The 20,303-nt window shown below is 37.7% G+C and overlaps 1 protein-coding gene across 3 annotated transcripts in view; it reads left to right on the forward strand.

Annotated features, from left to right (window-relative positions):
* Dlg5 (MAGUK family member discs large 5) overlaps positions 1-20,303 on the forward strand; it is a 451,629-nt gene that overhangs the window by 288,213 nt on the left and 143,113 nt on the right. For 2 of the 3 annotated variants that reach the window (XM_076172266.1, XM_076172268.1), the window contains exon 8: positions 9,757-9,783. The exons of the other annotated variant lie outside the window; for it this stretch is intronic. In XM_076172266.1, the coding sequence (XP_076028381.1) occupies positions 9,757-9,783 (27 nt within the window). The remainder of the gene's footprint in view (positions 1-9,756; positions 9,784-20,303) is intronic. 3 annotated transcript variants of the gene reach the window in all.

A 20,303-nucleotide genomic window follows, 5' to 3' on the forward strand; every position in this document is an offset into this window, starting at 1 on the left:
GTTACAATCAGTGAAATTCAAATCTATTTTTCATTTTCTCTCTTATTTGTAAACAATCAATGCAATAATTGCAAGTGCATGTCTGCACTGATGGGATTCATTATCCCCACTGCTGGACCAAGCATCTACGAGTATTACAAAATTAGTCATCTTAATATTTTGTTAACCGTTTTATTTATTTGCTCACCAAGCACATCCACATACCCATCTCCACATGTGCACATGGTGGCCTGGAAGCACAAGTTGTAATGTACACCTTCAAAGTGATACTGAAAGCAGCTCGACTACACATTCAATCAAGCACATGTAGTCCCATTTAGGTTTATATAGTCACACACATGCATATGTACACCATTCACGAATTTAAGAGCAAACCACTGAGATACAAAGGTGGGACACCATGAGCGTAGTTCCCCTTCCCATAAAATACAACTAGGTAAACTAGGTAAATACATAACCATTGTACACGTAATCATGTTGCTTATGTTACATACATCACTTTGTATCGTACATGCAAAGTAGCTCATGGTCGCCTGCTGCATGCATGCATTAAAACACTACTGAACAGCAAGATATTAGGCTGTTTGCTAGCTGCAGTTAAACAGCTGATTCCTATGGACCCTGGCCCTGCAGATGTGGTTTGCTGCGTGCTTTGCTCGGAACACGTTTGATGGAGGTGAAAGTTGGGCATGATTCACATTCGAATCTATTTCATCTGAGCCTATTTTATGAGGCATAAACTTCGTATTCTCATATTGAAAATGGGAAAATACAAAATAGTAATGGCTATTTCACAAAATTCATGTTTCATACGACACTAAAACAATACCTTGGCTAGCCTCATGGACTAAACTTTAGATTTTGCTCATTTTTGGCTAGTCTGCTGTGATTTAGGCTAGTCACTAGCTAGCAGGCTACCATTAATTTCAAGCCCTGGATATATGAGAAATCCTTAGCAAAAGGTAAGAATGTTTTTTGGGCCCTTTATGGGTTTGGAAAAGGCTTATGACAGGGTAGACAGGATGGAAATGTGGGAAGTTTTGCAGGTGTATGAGATTGGGGGAAAGATCTCAAGGGCAGTAAGGAGTTGGTATGAGAGTAATAGAGCCTGTGTTAGAATTGGAAATGGAGAGAGTGAGTGGTTTGAGGTAAAGGTGGGACTGCATTAGGGATGTGTCATTTTGCTGTAGCTGTTCAATGTGTACATGGATGGGGTGGTGTGGGAGGTAAAGGCGAGGATAAACCTGGGTATTTAATTTAATCTTATCATGTTGACAAATGATGTAGATGAGCTGCTTAAATCAGTGATGAACCCACCCATGAAGACCTTATTGCAATGCAACAGCAGGAAATAATAGAAGAGGAAAATGACACTATCGACATTTGGATAAAGCTTTAGAAATCTTTAAGAAATCTATAAGTCTGTGTTTGTGAATGGGTACTTGCATCTACAAATGGTGTGTGCTAGTCTAGTGACTGACTCAGATAATACTGTACTGTACAGTATTTTTATAATAAATCATAATTTTTACAGTAAGTATTCTTTGCATTCTAATGTTTTATTCATTTGTATTTGAGTATAAAATGTTTAGGTAAAATATTATTCTGGGAACATTATTTTCAACATTGTAATTATAGGAAATCATTGCTTTGGTTTACAAGTTTTTTATGATATGAGTAGTTCCAAGTAATGAATTAACTGATATATTGAAGCATTACTCCATGTGTGTGTGTATACAGTATATATATATATATATATATATATATATATATATATATATATATATATATATATGCTTATGAGGTGTGCATTGTAGTAAGGTCATAAGCACCACCATGCCAAGGTTCAAGTTATCAGTTAGACATTTCTCCTTGCATCTTTCCTCTCTCTAATAATAGGTTGTATATGCCCCTCTGCATATTTTCTTATGGTCTATACTCCATTCCAATAAGAAATTACTCAATTTCTGACATATAGCTCGGTACAGTTGGTATTCCTGCAGACTCCTGCTCCACACAGGCATCAGCAAAGCAAATTCCTCACCCCCTTAAGAAAATATTATATTTCTCCACTTTGTTCACAAGATAGGAAAATTTTGTTTCAATCGTTAGAGCAGTCATTCTATATATAACCATAACAAAAATTTCAAAACTTGATAGGGTAAGAAACTAAGTAATTATGTGGAGTTGAATTCAAGGAAATGAAATTATCATTTTATACACATTTTTACTTATAATCAATGTTTACAGCAATTATGATAAGTGTAGAATAAAAAATGTGTTCTACATAAATAACTAAACACAATAGTGCATGCAGATTTTACATAGCCATAAATTGTTTTATTTTTATAAATATTTTGGTCATAACACTTGTGGCACAAGGGAGGGAGAGAGGGAGGGTATTTGCTTGCTCCTTCCTTCCTCCTCCTTCCAACTTATTCATCATTTGATATATGATAAAGTATTCATTTTCCATCATTCTTACCAGAGACTACTTTTTAATGTGAATTTATCAATAATTTATGGAGATGGTAGGTAGATTATTTGAGTATACTCAGAGAGTAAAGAAAAACAAATATAAGTAAAATGAAGTGAAGCTGGAGGTAGAATGTAGATTGAGAGAAGCGAGTAAATGCCTTGGTGGATTAAAAAGTGTAATGAGGAATAGACATTTGGGAATGGATGCTAAGAGGAGACTGTATGAAGGAGTGATTGTGCCAACAGCACTGTATGGGGCAGAAACATGGAACATGAGAGAGGAAGAGAGAAGGAGTTTGAATGTGTTTGAGATGAGGTGTCTGAGAAGTATGATGGGGGTTACTAGGCTAGATAGAGTGAGAAATGAGGAGGTGAGGAGGAGAACGGGTGGAAAGGGAGTTGGGAGATAGGGTTGATGAAAGAGTATTAGGATGGTTTGGACACATGGAAAGAATGAGTGAAGAAAGACTAGTAAAAGAGGTATGAAAGGCAGATATGGAGGGAGTGAACATGAGGGGACGTCCTAGGATGAAGTGGATGGATGGGGTGAAGAGGGCTCTGGGGAAGAGGTGGAATGTCTGTAGAGGAAGGACGGGAGAGGACAGAAGACAGGGGTGAATGGAGAATGGTTGTATATGGATGATGTTGTGATGCATGAGGAGGAATGGGTGGTGGGATGGGGGTGAGGTAGTATGTATGAGCAAAATTTGACGCAGCCCGAAGGGATTTCTCCCCGTCCTCTCCTTTTATGCAATGGGGGGACGGAGAGGGGGGTTGCTGATTTAATGAAGCAGCCTTGCTGTGGATGTGCTGTGTCTTGCGACACTGCTTCTGACCCAGGGCAGTGGACAAGGTGCAGGGATGACCTGCCATCCAGGAGGTGCTAAGATAAGAGGGAGGGTGGAGGGATGTGGAGTGTATTCAGGGATGGAATGGGTGGGAATGATTTTATGCCTTTTCCTTTTTGGCTACCTCCCTTGTAAGGGGGAAAAAACATTGGTGTATATATGTAAATAATAAAAAAGTTGGAAGAAGGAGGAAGGAAGGCATCAACAACTACCATCACTCCCTCTCTTGTGCCATGAGTGTCATGATGCAAAATATTGATAATTTTTTTTTCTTTTTCTGAGACTTACTATGTAAAATCTGAATGCACTGTCATGTTCAGGAGTTGTTTATGTTGGAGAACACAAGTTTTATTCTACACTTGTTATCTTAATTGCTGTAAACATCAATTATGTAAAAATGTGTATAAAACCGATAATTTCTTTTCTTTGACTTCAACTCCACATAATTACTTAGTTTCTTATCCTATCGAGTTTTGAAAAAAAAAAAAAATCACAGTTGTAGAATGGCTGTTCTTTCAACATATACCAAAGGCTTTCACCCTTATAAGGGAGGTTTCTCTCTTCATTTTCACAATATTCAAATTTGATCGTGAATAGCCTGCGATACTTGAACAATCATCATTCATCAAACACAATGCACGAATGATTAAGACAACTCATGATGTCACTGTGGAGTAGGTTGTGCTATGAGTAGGTTTTGGGAGAATGGCTGTAGCAGAGAACATTTTGGGGTAAAGATCAGTGATTTGAAAACAAATGTGTAATTTGTTTAGCAATTATTGATTTTGGAGAAGTACCAAAAACTAATTCTGGTGAAATTAGACACCTTTGATTTTTAGAGTGGTTACATTTTTTTTTTTTTTTTTTTTTTTTTTTTCATAGGTTTAAAAATGGTGCTTATGAACTTACTACAGTGCACCTCATATATATATATATATATATATATATATATATATATATATATATATATATATATATTTCGCAAAAAAAATGCTGGGAAATAAGACACTATGATCCAAAACATTTTGGTCTATTTAGACATTTTCAATGAATACCAAATGTATTCCTTGAAAATGTCTAAACAGACAAAAATGTTCAGATCAGTGTCTTATTTCCTGAGTGGTTTTCTGCGAAATCTTACATTCACGCATTTTAGTGATTTGTGTTGCATATATAATATATATATATATATATATATATATATATATAAAGAGAGAGATTTGTAGATAAGTATGTGTGTCAGAAGTAGACAGTTATTCTGGAAGAGGTTTTACTCTGTGGTCCCAGTGGACCATATCAACCACTGACCTCAACTGATATTAATTTTCTATCGATCATATCAATTTATGCTTCAACAAAACCTACAAAATACTTGACATATATCAGTGCACTTTGCCAAAATGTTAGCTTATGTAGCCAAGCAGAGTAAGAAAAAGTAATACCAGTAAATGAATGTAATATGATGTCTGAGGTGTGTATTCTTTAATGGGTGTAGTAGACAAAAGGAGTGCCTTCATAATCCATGTAAATACATAAAATCAATCATGGAAATTTGGTTAAAGAAGAAATATATTCAAAAGTCTTTGGTAGCATAATGTATTGTAGATTTTAAGCAGTATTATGGATGAGGTTTTGCTCTTGAAATGACAACAGGAAGAATGAAAATGAGATTGAAGGATGTTATTATTATCTAAATGTTAGCCAAGTTTATCCCCAGAAAATATAGGCCTACTATAAAGTTGTTGCCATAAAAAAAATGCATGAGTTCTAACTCAAAACAATATTATTTAATCATACTTCAATCATAAAAATTCACAGTACACTCAACCCTCAGTTTCATGGACTTAAAGGGGGTTGCCAGTCCAGGAATAGTAAATGTCCAGTGATTGTAAATACACATTTATGTAACCGAACAGACTTTAAACACGCATATTCCAATACCACTTCCTGCAAAGTGAGCGAAAGCATAGCAAACTTTTAAGGGGCGATTCATTCCATACAGTTCACTTTTATACAGTTACCTTTCATTTGCGTTCCATCAAAATGTCGGTGTTCACATCATATGTCTAGGATATGGTCTGTCTGTGTTCTGCTGTTGCACTGGTATGGCACAAGAAATTTTTGTTCAAAGGACCTCACTGCAGTTCCCTTCTATTAGATGAGGATGAGGAGAGAGTTAAAGATAAAAAGAAAAGGTTATGAGTGAACAATTGCCAAAGGAAAAGAAAGCTAGAGGGTGAATTTTGGACTCTATTATTTCACTGTGCAAAGCCAAAAGATTCCACAGACTAAAGGTAAGTCCTGATCTCTCATGTTACCACCATGTGACTGATACATAATGTTCACAATTATGGCTGGGATGCAGAATGTTTCCATTACACATGTGTCTCGTCCCTCAGAGATGTCTTCCAAATGTAACCAATACAGTACATACATAGGTTATATACAAGACGGATGATAAAACATAGGGTGTGAATAACTTCATTGATTTCACTGTAAGAATAAATTACATATGAAAGTGGAACAAAGACAAACTGTACCTGAACAGTATAATGTGAACTGGCCCAATGCTAATGAGACTAGTTTAGCACTCACACTGCCACCTCCTCATGAAGCAAACAATTGTTGTAGCCATGGACTTTTTTGGCAGTCCCTAGACTTGATCAGGCATTTGTTAGAATATCTTAACTTTACCCAGTCACCGTAATTTGTCCGGCAAACCAAAAATCAAGCAAATGGGAGTCCACAAAAGTTGAGGGTTGAGTGTATGTTTAAATATATTCAAGTCTTCTGCTGTGAAAGAGTCTGTATAGAAATGAGACAAAAGTCTTTTCAGAGTATATGTATATATATATTATATATATTATATATATATGTATAATATTTATATATATAAACTTTATTATTAACTTTAGTTTTCATGTTTTTGTATTCATGGAACTATATTTCTGTTTGACATAATTTAGGAAAGTTCTTTGTTGGAAGTAGGTGAAAATTGGTAAAAAATAGGTGAATTTACATGAGTGCCGGAACAAACAATACATTTAGCATGTAAACATATAATGTGAATCCTATTGGACTCTAGTTCTGCACATAATAACCAGAATGAAGTGCAAGCAGAACTTATGAGCCCATTCTATCAGTGTATTGTATTAATATATAAGGTTTTATACTTCTCTGAGAATATCTTTCATCAGTTCATAAACTAAAAATGTCCTGGATCCACTCTTATCTATGTGCATGTATTTGTCACACACACACACACACGCATACATACAGACATGTTTGCGGTTGGATAATGAAAATGTTTCCAAAATGCCTTGGTGTAGTAATAGAGCAAAGGAGCAATACTGAGGTCTCATTAAACATTAAAGTGAATGATAGTTAAGACTAGAATAGGCAATTAAATCTGTGTCATGAGTGATTGTTGTTAATAGAAAAAAAACACAACAAAGCTAATATAGAAATATATGGTAGTAAAAAATATATAAATATTGAATGAACAAAATAATAAAAGGTAAGTGATAAACTTGTTACAAATATGGCAACAGTGGAAGAGTCCAAATTTGTTGTTCACATTGTAGAATTACAAGATAACTAATTTGTGAAAATTATTATTAGAAATGGGAAATGTTAAAAAAAGACCAGAATAAGACCAATGATGTACCAAAAGTAGTAGAAGACATGAAGACAAAATATGAAATGACATTAATAAAAAGATATACCAGTATGCATAAGCAAATGACAATAATAGAAAACTAGAAGGTGAATTGAATAAAACATTAATTACAAATGAACAACTCAAAATGGATTTAAAAGAATTAAAGAAAGAGTATGACATTAAATGAGGAAAAGATAAAACTGGAAGATTGTACAAAGTGAAACAATGAAGAAACCAACATTTACAAAGAAAATGTTTAAGAAATTAAACAATGGTCAAAAGAGTGGATAAAGCTAACCAAAGGTGTACTCTGGCAAAAAAATAAAAAGATAAAGTTTGGAAGAGGTAGCAAAAATGAATTGAAAATACTAAAGATACATACATACATACATAGGACCTATACCAAGGGCTTTCCCCCCCTTACAAGGGAAGTAGCCAAAGTCAAAGGCATAAATCCACTCTCACCCATTTCATCACCATATACTCCACTCCCATTCACCACCCCTCCCCCCTCTTTTCTTGGCTCCACCTGGGTAATGAGTCATCTCTGAATCTTCTCCCTTCCTTCCTCAACAGACTTTCCTCTCTTTCCCAATGCCTCTTTTACCCCATCCATCCATCTCATTCTTGGTTGCACACTCATGTTTACTAAATTCACCTCTGCTTTCCACACCTTTGTCACTTACCTTCATTAATTCTTTCCATGTGTCCAAACCCAATACTCTTTCATCAATCCTATCTCCCAACTCCCTCTTGCACCACCCCATTCATGTATAAATTGAATGGCCAAGGCAACATAACACATCCCTCGTGAACTCCCACCTTTACCTCAAACAACTCACTCTCAATTTCTAATTCTAACACAGGCACTACTACTCTCATAAATGCTCCTAACAGGTTTCCTCTTATCCCATATATCTGCAGTACCTCCCACAGTGTCTTCCTGTCTACCATCGTAAGCCTTTTCCAAATCCATAAAGGCCCAAAAAACATCCCAACTTTTCCTAAAGCTTTCTCATATCTACCTTACCACAAATATCTGACCCACACAACCCTACCTGTCCTAAACCTACACTGTTCCTCACCAATTACTCCCTTTGTTCCTCTCCTAATCCTCTCAATCAAAACCCTCTCATAAGCCATCCCATCTACACTCAAACTGATTCCTCTGAAACTACTACACTAACAATTGTCCTCTTTTTCCTTGTAAAGCGAAACCATACATGCACTCCTCTGGTCCTCTGGCACTCTACCATCTTTTAGGGGGGGAAAATAAAGATGATTACAGAAAAGCCAATTTATAAAGGAAGGTAACACAGAGGTTCCACTGAATTATTGACCAGTGTCCTTAAGTAGTGCTACAGTGAAAATGTGTGAGAAAATATTAAAAGAAGGATGAAATGTCTCTAACAGCAAGGAATATTAATAAACAGTAAATTTTGATTCAGAGAAGGAAAGTCCTGTATTTCAAATGTCTTAATTTTTTACTCACAAATAACTGATGTGCATCATAGGGGAGAAAGATGGGTGGATTGTATTTTTGGACTTGGAAAAAACTTTTGACAAAGGGCCACACAAATGGTTGAAATTTAGATTAGAAAATAGAAGAGGCTTTGGAAAAACATACAAGAATGGATAAAAGATTACTCAAAGGACACATATATGAGAACAGTAGTGACAGCTGAAAAGTCAAAATGAAGAAACATAACCAGTGGTATGCCATAGGGCTCAGTTTTGGCTCCTATAATATTCCTCATATATAATAATGACATGATAAAAGAAAATAGGTATGCAAAACTATTTGCATACAATCCAAAGATCATGCAGAGGGTGAGAAGCAAGGAGAATTACATGGTGATGGAAAGGGACATGGATAAAGTATATGAGTGGAGTCAGAGGTGGAAAATTGATTTTAACACACATGCAAAATATTGGGAATGGACCAAAGAAGAAACTGACAATGGATTATAAAATGGGAAAAGAAATAATAGCATAATCAAAGGAGGAAAAAGATCTAGATATAATAATGTATCATCTAGATCACATGAAGAAAATAATAGAAGAGACCTACAATCTCTTGAAAAATATGAGTGTCATTTCATGACATGGATGATGACTAAAATAATGTGGTTATCATACTGAAAGGTATGAGGAAAATTGAGAGAATATCTAAAGCAGTAAGCAGGCTGGTCCCTGGTCTGAATGATATATGAGGTAAGGTTTAAAAAAAAATAAAAAATAAATGGGACTTCCACCTTGGAAGAACAAAGAGAGGTGATATGATGATAATATTTAAAGTGGAATTGGGTTTGGAGGAAGTGAACAGAAAAGAATTGTTGGCACGAGAAGAAATATTGACAAGAGGTCATGTTAAAAACTGAATAAAAAATCCCATTTAAAAGATGTCAAGAAGTGAAGCTTTCCATATAGAAGTGTAGACTTGTGAAATAAATTAGATGAAAATATAACCCAAACCAACACTGTAAAAAAAATTTAAGGCAAGGTTTGACAAATTGAGAAACTGGAACTAGACCTCATGAGCATTACTTTAACTCCTTACACAACAGCTAGGTAAATACACACACACATGCACACATGTACATTTATATATGTATTATTTATATATTTGTTGCTATGGATGGTCAAATATTTGTTCAGTGTTACTCAAGACAATTTTTTTGTGCCTTGTTACACTTAGCAAACCTTGTTAACTTTAATCAATCCATGACTATGTAACCTTGCTTTCCTTTTTTCACCTTGGCCCACCAGAAGGCTAAGTTCCCCCTCAAGAGGCAGGTGGGTTGGCCTTGGTTCATTATTGTGCATGATGTTGGCCAGTTACTGAAGCATGACACATGTTTGATAAAGCTCTTATGTTGTCTTTTTTCCGTGTGCATGCATTCACTTTTCAGGTAAGGGAACCCCTTATCTCAGTATCAGGTAGGGGTTGCTGGTCAAAATATTTGTGTGTTTTTTATACCCCTTTGCAACAGTATCGTTGTATATGTTCCAAATGCCCTTTTCCCTTAAAATGGGGATGGCTTATTCAAAAAACACACCATGCACCTACCACCAGTATTCAACATGACTTCCATACAAAAACACATATACACCTCTTAATTGACTACAATGGAGACCAGGTACTGGTCTCCCAGGGTGGTAGCTTGTTGTGGAGGTGGGAAGGTTGTGCAAGCTTTTGAACTGATGTGAGTGAAGAGTTGAATGTTGGTCATTGGCAGTCCATTTGGCCTCCAACCATTTTCCTCCTACTTCCAGTTCTGTGGGACAACCACAGCAGCATCCCCTGACAAACCATACACTTAATAAAGGTTACTATAGAGCTAGAAGAGAAAATACAATGTACATACAAGAGAACATTCAAAAGATACATAGAATCAAGTTAGAGGATAGAAAATTTAGAGACCCCAGATTTATGAATTAAAGATTTAGAGACCATCTCCCATCCCTAGATAGTGCAGGGGGTGGAATTGTAGTGACCATACTGAAAGCAAGCAAAAGAAATGTCCAGATGCTATAGGAAAATAATACAACCCTAACCACACACAGGAGATAGCCATCCTTAAGAAAAAAAATAAAATTAACAGAACAAGATAAAGAACAACACAGCATTTAAGAAAAAACAGACAAATTAAAAAATTGTATGCAGGAAAAAAAACGGAAAAACAAATTCAATAGAAGGGAATATAGATGATAAATTGTGAAGAACAGTAAAAAAAAAAATCATAAACTCAAACTCAATCTCTTCCCCACTTACCCACCCATGAAGCAGTTGGTGCAGCCCAAGAGAAAGTAACATCACCAAAGTATCAGTGCAGCATCATCAACAAATACCACTCCAAAACCAGTTTTAGAATTAACTCTAGAAAATAGTAATATAATCAAAGAAATTTGAAAAATCACAACCAGACATAGATGCCACACTTCATTTCACCAGCAAAGATGTAGAAGGGGTAAAGAATTTCTGAATCTGAATGAGGTATATGACAGAGTCAATTGGAAGGCATTGTTGGATGTGTTGCAGATATATGGAATAAAGGCAAGGCTGTTGATGGTAATCAAAAGTTTTCTTGTGAGGAGTAGAGCTTGTGTTATGGCAGGAAGTGGAGAAAGTGTGTGGTTTGAGGTGAAGGTAGGGATGCACTAGGTTGTGTAATTTTACCATGATTGTTGAGTGTGTACATGAATCAGGTGGTATAGGAGGTAAATGTGAGGGTAATAACTGGGGGTTTGGAAATGGTAAGAGGGTAGGGAAGTGGGAGGCAAACCAGTTGTTGTTTGCAGACAACATTGTGCTTGTGGCTCACAGGAGATCGTAAGACATCAAGCAGCAGAGTCTGGGTGGGTATATGAGAGGAGGAAGCTGAAAGTAAATGTGGGCAAAAGATGATGAGATATACAATGTGGCAATGAATTGGAGATATGACTTAAAATTGAGTGGCTAGAGAAAGTGGGGAGTTTTAATAATTTAGGGTTACATGCAGCAGGAAATGGAGGAATAGCAGTGGAGGTAAATGATAGAATGAAGAAATCAAGTAAATGCCTTGGGGGAATGAAAAGAGCCATGAGAAATAAGTATCTAGGGATAAATACAAAGAAAAGATTGTAGGAAAGGGTGTGCAATGATATTGTATGGAACAGAGGTTGAAGTTAAAGGAGGCAAAAAAGGGAAATTTAAATGTATATGAGATGGAGTAATGAGAAGTTTGGCGGAGGATGCAAGGGTAGATAGAATGAGAAATGAGGTGAGGTGGAGAGCAAGGGTGGAAATAAAACTGGAAGATAGGGCTTTATTGGTTTTTGTCCTGATAATGCTTTCTCCTCTTCAATAATGTGTATCCTTGGCATTTTTTCTTTCTCCCCCTCTCTCTTGTCTCCCACCCCAGATTAGATTGGTTTTGTCACTTGCTAGGGAAGAAATCCATCCACCTTTATGTAGTCACAAGATTCTTGTACAAATTCTTCAACAGCTTCTTGGTTTGCACCTACAACTTACCCATTCCTAGTGACAATACATATGACACCTCTTAAATTTTGCAAACCACCCTGTGTTAGCTTTTTTTTACCCAGGTCATCATGGACTCGCCTTCCAAAACACCTTCAACAAATTGTACATACATATACCAAGGGCTTTTTCTCCCTCACAAGGGAGGTAGCCAAAGTCAAAGGCATAAATCCATTTCCACCCAAATCATCCCCACATACTCCACTCCCATTCACCGCCCTTCCCTCCCTCTTTTCTTGGTTCCTCCTGGATGATGGGTTATCCCTACATCTTGCCCATTGCCCTGGGTCAGAAGCAGCACAGCAAGACACAGCACATTCAACAGCAAGTCTACTACATTTAATGAGTGACTCCCCTTCTCCATCAAAATATCATTTACACATAACCACTCCCTAAACCCCCATCCCCCACCCACGTCCTTCCATGCATCACAGCATCATCCATGTGCAACCATTCTCCACACACCCCTATCTTCTGTCTTCTCTCTTCCCTTCTCAACAGACATCCCCTTCTTTCTCAACACCCCTTTTACCCCATCCACCTCTGCTTTCCACTTTCTTTTACTAATCTTTCTTCATTCTTTCCATGTATCCAAACCATCCCAATACTCTTTCATCAACTGTGTCTCCCAGTTCCCTCTCCACCCCCACTCACCTCCTCATTTCTTGTACCATATTTCTCAGACATTTAATCTTGAACACATTTAAACTCTTCCCCTTATATTCCTTGTTTCTGTCCATACAATCTCCTCTCAGCATTCATTCCCAAATACCTATTTTTCATTATAATTTTTAATCCCCCCAAGGCATTTACTTGCTTCTCTCAATCTGCATTCCACCGCCACCTCCACTCCTCCCTTTCCCACCACATTCGCACCCAAGTATCTAACGCTGTCCACTTCTTCCAGTCTCTCCCTCAATTTCAATTTGCTGCCATCCTCTCCCCTTGTATATCTCAACATCATCAGCAAACAACAACTGGCTTATCCCCCATTTTTCTCCATTTTCTTTAACCATCTCCAATCCTTGCCCATTACCCTTGCATGCACACTTTGAACAGCCATGGCAACAGGACATCCCAGGTGAAGTCCTACCTTTACCTCATACTACTCACTTTCTCCATTTCTATTTCTAACACAAGCTCTACAACTCTCATAAAAACTCTTGACTGCTCTTAACACGTTTCCTCCTATCTCATACATATGCAATACCTCCCATAGTACCTCCCTGTCTACCCAATCATAAGCCTTTTCCATATCCATAAAAACATCCTTACTCTTTGCTGAAGCTTTCTCACATATGTCATACCCAAAAATCTGATCTATACAAACCCTTCCTTTCCTAAACCCACATTGTTCTTCACCAATTAATCCCTCTGTTCCTCTCCTAATCTCTCAATCAGAACCCTCACATAAGCCTTCCCAACTGCACTCAACAAAATCATCCCTCTGAAACTACTGCATTCACACTTGTCCCCTTTTCCCTTGGAAAGCTGAACTAGAGGCACTCCTCCAGTCCTCCAGCTCTCTATCCTCTTTTAGACAAACATTAAACAACTCACCAGCCAGTCCACCATCAATGTACCTCCCATTTTTTAGATATTCTGCATGACACCCATCTAACCCAGGTGCCTTGCCTGCATCCTATCATTTTGATAACTGCTTTCACCTCATTCTTTCTTATCTCCTGTTTTCCTCATTTATCACTGTCATTTTCATAGCTTCTTCCATTGCAACCACCCTTCCCTCCCTATCCTCCTTCACATTTAGCATCTCCCTAAAATATTCTGTCCATCTGCACCTTTAACCTTTTCTTGTCTACTTGATTTGCTTCCCCCTTCCTCTCTTAATTTCCTTCCAAAACATCTTCTTATTACTTTAAAAAATTCTGTCACACATTTCCCCCATTTTGCAACTGCTCTCCTTATTGCCTTTTATCTTGTGTTTCACTTCTTTTTTTCTTTGTACCTCTCATGTTTCTCTCATCCTATTTTGCATCCAATCTGTGAATGTTATTTTTTTTCTTCTGCAACCTTCTTTGCTTCATCATCCCACCACTTACTACCCTTCCTTCTATTCCCTCCCATCCTTTGTTCCACACACCATTTTTGCACACTTTGTGACTCTCCATTCCTCTACTTTGTCCTTCACTTCCTCCCACTCTTCTCTCAGCTTTTTCTTGTACTCCTCCTTTTCCTTCTCATTTAAGCAGTTTACTCTAAGCACCTCCCTACCTTCTATCCTTTTCTTCTTTTATCTAACTCCACTCTCAACTTACCTTCCAAAAAATTATTGATATTCCCCCACTGTCTCCCCTAGGAACATGTACATCTAAAACTCTTCCTATTCTTCTGGTAACACTATATAGTCTATTAGGGCCCTATCCACAACTCTTCCATCCACCACCCTTTCCCATGTGTACTTATGCTTGACTTTCTTCCTAAATACTGTGTTAGCTATCATCAACTCTCTAAACACATCACCATCAACTCTCCACAGTGATTTTTCCCTGGCACTCCATACTTCCCAACCACGCCATCTATTGGTTCATTTCCTACTCTAGCAGTGAGGTCTTCTGATACCATTACATTGACAGTTCTCCCTAATCCTCTATACACTCATTTAACCCCTTCGATACGATGACGCCTATGTAGGCATCTTGAGGAGCAAGTGGGTACGCGAGGATGCCGATGTCGGCGTCTTGATTATATATATTGTAGTTGTACCTGCGTGACCCCCATACTCTGTAAACTGGCTTCATCATATTTTCTATGGTTATCAAAATTCATGGGTGAAAGAGAACAAGCAATACAGCGGTAACTTTATTTTTTATAATGCGAGTATTATGACGCAACATCGCATGTCTGGCAGCTAATGCTGCCCACGAGATTTTGGCCCGTATTGAAGGGGTTAAAATCTATCCAAAAATCCTCCCTTTTCTCTACATTCTTCTCACTACCAGGCCCATATACAATTACAAAGCCCCACATCTCCCTTCCCAGTTTCACTTTCATCCACTTTGAAGAAACCTCACTCCACCATACATTTACCCATCTCTTCACTTACTAGTAGAGCCACCCCTTCTCTCCCTCATCCTTTCTTCACTCCTGACACCACTATACTCCCAAACTCAAACTCACGGTTAGCTCTGTTGCTTCTAACACTTTCAGTTCCCTTCTGTGATATTGTAACTCTTCATTCACTTACCACTTTCTTCACTTTCTTTTTATCATTGTAGTATTATAAGTCACTCATCTGTAGGCCCCATGCCTCTTTTGTAGTGTATGCTTGTAGTCAAGTTCCATTACTCATTAGCGAAGGTGAATTAAATTGAACTTTTCTTCATTTCCTTCATGAATTCTAGTACAACATATGGTCTTGGGTACACCAGAGGACTCCCACCTGGGATCCTCTTACACTCGCCAAGCCAAGTCTGCTTCGACGTCACTATTTAATTCATCCAATAACATTGAACATTACAAATAAGTGCCACCCTTTAAGGGCGTGACTTTACATCCGTGCACCAATAATTTCTCTCATCCACCCTTTTCTCCTATCAGAAAGGCTGTTATACTGTCAAGCAGTACTGCTTATGCAAGCACTCTTGTCATGAAGCAAAGTGGCTTAGTGTTAACATTTCACAACACTAGCACCTCTATCAATACTCTAGCTTGTATTTACAAACATTGGACAGTGAGCGAGAATATGCAACTCTGCAACTCCTTAGTGACCATTATTTCAAAACATCTAAGTCGTAAAATCAATTTCTCACCACCTACCCCTCTATCTACCTACTTGTCTATCTTAATCTACCAGCCTCTTACACTCACCCCTCCCTTTCAACTTAGTTTCACTCAATGCTAATACATCCATCCTTCTTCTCACAAACATAGTACTGTCTATCTCTTCCCTATTACTGTCATCTGTACCACACCCAAAGACATTAAAAGACCCAAACCTTAGGGTTCTGGTTAGAAAACTCCCAAACCCTCTTATGCCTCTGCTTTTCTTAGGAATGCCCCCTTTGGGGATACAAAGAGTAGGATGTCTAGTCCTGTCTTCTGTCCCATTTTAGTCACCTTTTACAACTCAAGTGGTGGTACTCAGTGGCAGTATTCTTTCTCCCCTACCACAGGGTTTGGCAAAAATGGAAATGTATATTCATAGTGGTATAGAACAGTATTAAGAGTGGGGGGACAGCATAACTGAGGGATAGTTGCAGTATAATAAAATAGCATAATTTCTATATGAGCAGAGATTTCCTCTAACACAGACAAAATAATGTGTGGCTCTGGTCCATAGGGGTGCCCCATATAGACCCTAAAGTATCAGCTGTATGCCACAGAGTAGATATTTACCTCACAATAATGTGTCCAGTATCCCAGACAGGCACAACAAATTATACCTTCATAAAACACTCTCCATCTAACAGTTTCTCCTCCAACTCAACAGCAATTTCACCATTATGTCAATCATCTGTGATCTTTGTGTAGTAAGAAGTCCTTGTGCAACAGTAGCTCCCTTGATTGTTTCTAATTTTTTATGATACCACAGATCATTGATTTTACTATACCAAACCAGAATCATGAACGCCATTTTCATGATTGGCTTTTTTTTTTTTTTTTTTTTTTTTTTTTTTCTCTCCTCCACTTCTTGTAATTTTGCTCTATTTTTTTTTTACTTTGCTGCTATCACTATCCTTCTTTGGCCTCATGGTGTCCTATTTGATAGTTTATGGAAGGAAAAAATAGTAAGTTCAAGAGAAGATTTGGATTAGATAAGAGCCTGTATAATACCCATATGAATACCAAACCACCAGAAAACGAAGACCAATCTCATTACTTTTTACCATATTCAAATTAATAGAAAGGCAGAAAGAACTTAAAATAAATTATAACAAATCTACATTTCCAAACCAACATGAATTCAAGGAGGCTGCTCTACAAGCACACTTCTCACAAATATCACACAGGTGCTGCAGGGAATGAACAAGAAAGCTTCACTAGAAAAAAGTGGTCATGGTAGCAGTAGACATTAACAAAGCAGTGAATAATCTCAGATACATGCTTTAAAAGTAATTATACAAATAATAGTAATATAATAATCACAGAGACAAACATTCATTATAATGGCAAGAAAGGGCTACCAAATTTCTTAGCAGACAGTACAGAGTAACCCAAAACAACCAAAGTTCTGTAATTAAAATGCTGTACAGTAACATTCTCATAATGGCACTACACTCACCTATGTTATTTATTTCAAATGCGTGCATTCACCTCTGCAGATGATAACCCTGCATATCAACTACAAAATATCTGTAAAGAACACTCACCCCTACTTGTACAAATTAGATAGTGGTTTAGAAATGATAGAATGAAGGACGCCTAACAAATAATAAGTAACAATGCTCTTTCCAGACAACCATAAATCAAACATCTAATGGTTAAATGGAATGGCCAAATTCCTCACTTGGAAAAGAACCTAAAAATTTTGGGTTTCACTTTTGATGCTTAACCTTCAGCCCACACATTTAAGATCTGACATAAAATAGAATTAAATGTATAAGTGAATAGATGAATGAAAAATAAGCATAATAGAATAATTTGTGAGCACAGACCTTGAACAGCTGAGGAAAACTCTAAACTCCCATTTATAAACAGTTCTTGAGAACCACACTTGACTTCACTTCCACAGCATGATTCCCAGCAACTAGGAAAACAAAGAGGCATAAAGCATAAGAGTAACAACAGTATGCACCAAAAACACCCCAGAAGAACACATACTCACACCAAAATCCTCCCCAAAGAACATTACCTGAAACTGTAAGATCCCTCAATTCTGCTTGTCCATCTCGTTACAGCACACAAGCACAAATGAACACAGTAAAAAAGTAACCACCAGCTTACTACTCGAATATCTACAACAATCTTCATGCACCATACCACATATTCATACAAAATACATTCATATTCAGATCAGAACACAAGCACGCCAAGACCAGCCTCCAAATACTCTTCATCATCAAAACCCTCCTGTCATTAGCCACAGAAGAATCACCCCCAAGAGAAACAAGAACCACACTTGCATGTTTGCATTCAGTTCACCATCCTGCACCAAGACAATATCAATACAGAATAGACCTAATCACAGAAATCAATTGATTGTGATGCAACCATCACAATGAAGACACTGAAGACCTCTTGTACTACCCCATCCTAGCCATACCCAAATAATAAGTATTTCTTCCTTGAGTGACCTATAGGCCAATTCAAGTGTGGTGTGTGTGTGTGGGGTGTATAAGATAAATGGAAAATAAATGGTTGATGAAAGGGGGTGAGGTGGGTGCATGCTTTGGCTGGCTACCTTCTTTGTAAGGGGGAAGAATCCTTTTGATATACTTTGTATAAGGGTATTGACTGCATGTTATTGTGCAGTTGTAATTGCATAATAGCATGCAGCCAATGCTTTAGGGACTGTTTCGGGATGCTCCTACAGACTAGAGCCACACATCATTTGTCTTGTGTTAGAGTAAAATCTGTATTTCTTGGCTTGTGTTAGAGTAAAATCTCTACTATAGAAATTATGCTCCTTCTTGTACTACGCCTATTCCTCCTTTAAGCTGTTCCCTTGAAACTGTTCTTTGCCACTTTGAGAGTACATTTTCTTTTCCCCTGTGTCCTCTGTGGGAAGGAAAGGAAAGAATTCTGCCAATATTTATGAATATGGTGCTAGCAGTGAGGAAAAATGAAGAAGGGGATGCTTTTTGGGTAGATTTTAATGAGTGCTTAGAGAATTTTGTGAGGAATGTTAATGTAGTGTTAGGTGATCTCAATGCTATAGTAGGGGATGAGCCAGTAGATGGAATAGTATGGAATTTTGGAGTGCCAGGTAAAAATAATAGTGGGGAGTTGATGTTGGATATGTGTCAAGAAAGAATTAATGATAGAAAACGGTGATTAAGAAGAGAGTCACACATAAATATGCATAGGAAAGCGGGGTGAATGGAAAAGTGGTTGATAAAGCATTAATAGACTATGTAGTAGTATCCAAAGGAAGGGCAGGAAGTGTTCTAGATGTACACGTTCCTAGGCAAGAGGGTGGGGTAATGTTGGATCATATATTGATAGAAGGAAAATTGAAACTGGAGGACAATTGGAGGAAGAGGAAAAGGGTGCTGAGAGTAGACAATTTCAGTGAGAAGGAAAAGGAGAAGGAATACCAGAAGAAGTTGAGAGAAATGTGGGAGGTGGTGGGGAATAGAGTAGAGGTAGGAGTGGATGAGGAATGGGTTTGTTTCAAGTAGGAAGTGACAAAGTGTGTAAAGGAGGCAAAAAGGAGAGCAAATGTAAAATGGAGTAGGAGTATAGGAGAAAATTTTGAAAAGAATAAAAAGATACTTTGGAAGGAAGTGAAGAGAGTAAAGAGCGGTGAATTGGGTAAAGAGGAAAAGGTAAAAGGTGGAGATGTTAAAGGAAATAAGAGTGGAAGGAAGAAAATTTGTATTTTAAAGAGTTGTTCAATGTGAAGAGATTGTGGTAGTGGGAGTCCCTAAGAGAATGATGGGAGAGGAAAATGAAATGGATATAGTTAAAGATAAGATACATGGAGCGTTGAAAATTATGAGAACTGGTAAGGCACCTGGGTTGGATGGGTGTCATTCAGAGCATCTGAAAAAGGGAGGTATGATTATAGCAGATTGGCTAGTGAAGTTGTCTAATGTATGTAATGGAAGGGGTGGTGCCAGGGAAGTGCTTATAGTTCCAAGGAAAAGGAAAAAGCAAATAGTTTTAGAGGAATTGGTTTGTTGAACATAACTGGAAAGGCATAAGGGAGGGCTTTAACTGTAGTAGAGAAACAGGGAATAGTTGTTGAGGAGCAGTGTGGGTTAGGAAAGGTAGAGGCAGTTTGCAAGGAAATTTTGCCAAAAGGAAAGGATGAGTTTTGTTGATTTGGAGAAGGCTTATGATAGGGTTGACAGGAAGGCACTGTGGGAGGTATTGCAGATGTATGGGATTTGGAGAAAGCTTTTAAGGGGAGACAAGAGTTTTTATAAGAGTAGTAGAGCCTCTGTTAGAATTGGGGAGGGTGAGAGGTTTGAAGTGAAGTTGGTGCTGTGTCAAGACTCTATCATGTCACAATGGCTGTTGTATATGTATATAGATGGGGTGGTGTGAGAGGTAAATGTGAGGATGATGGTCAGGGGATTGGAGATGATAGACAGTGGAGGGAAGTGGGAGGGGAGCCACTTGTTATATGCTTATGACACTGTGCTCATGGCAAGCTCAGAGGAGGGTC

This window comes from Oratosquilla oratoria, chromosome 32, assembly GCF_046742065.1.
Source record: "Oratosquilla oratoria isolate Oo_2021 chromosome 32, ASM4674206v1, whole genome shotgun sequence".
NCBI classification, from domain to species: Eukaryota; Metazoa; Arthropoda; class Malacostraca; order Stomatopoda; family Squillidae; genus Oratosquilla; species Oratosquilla oratoria.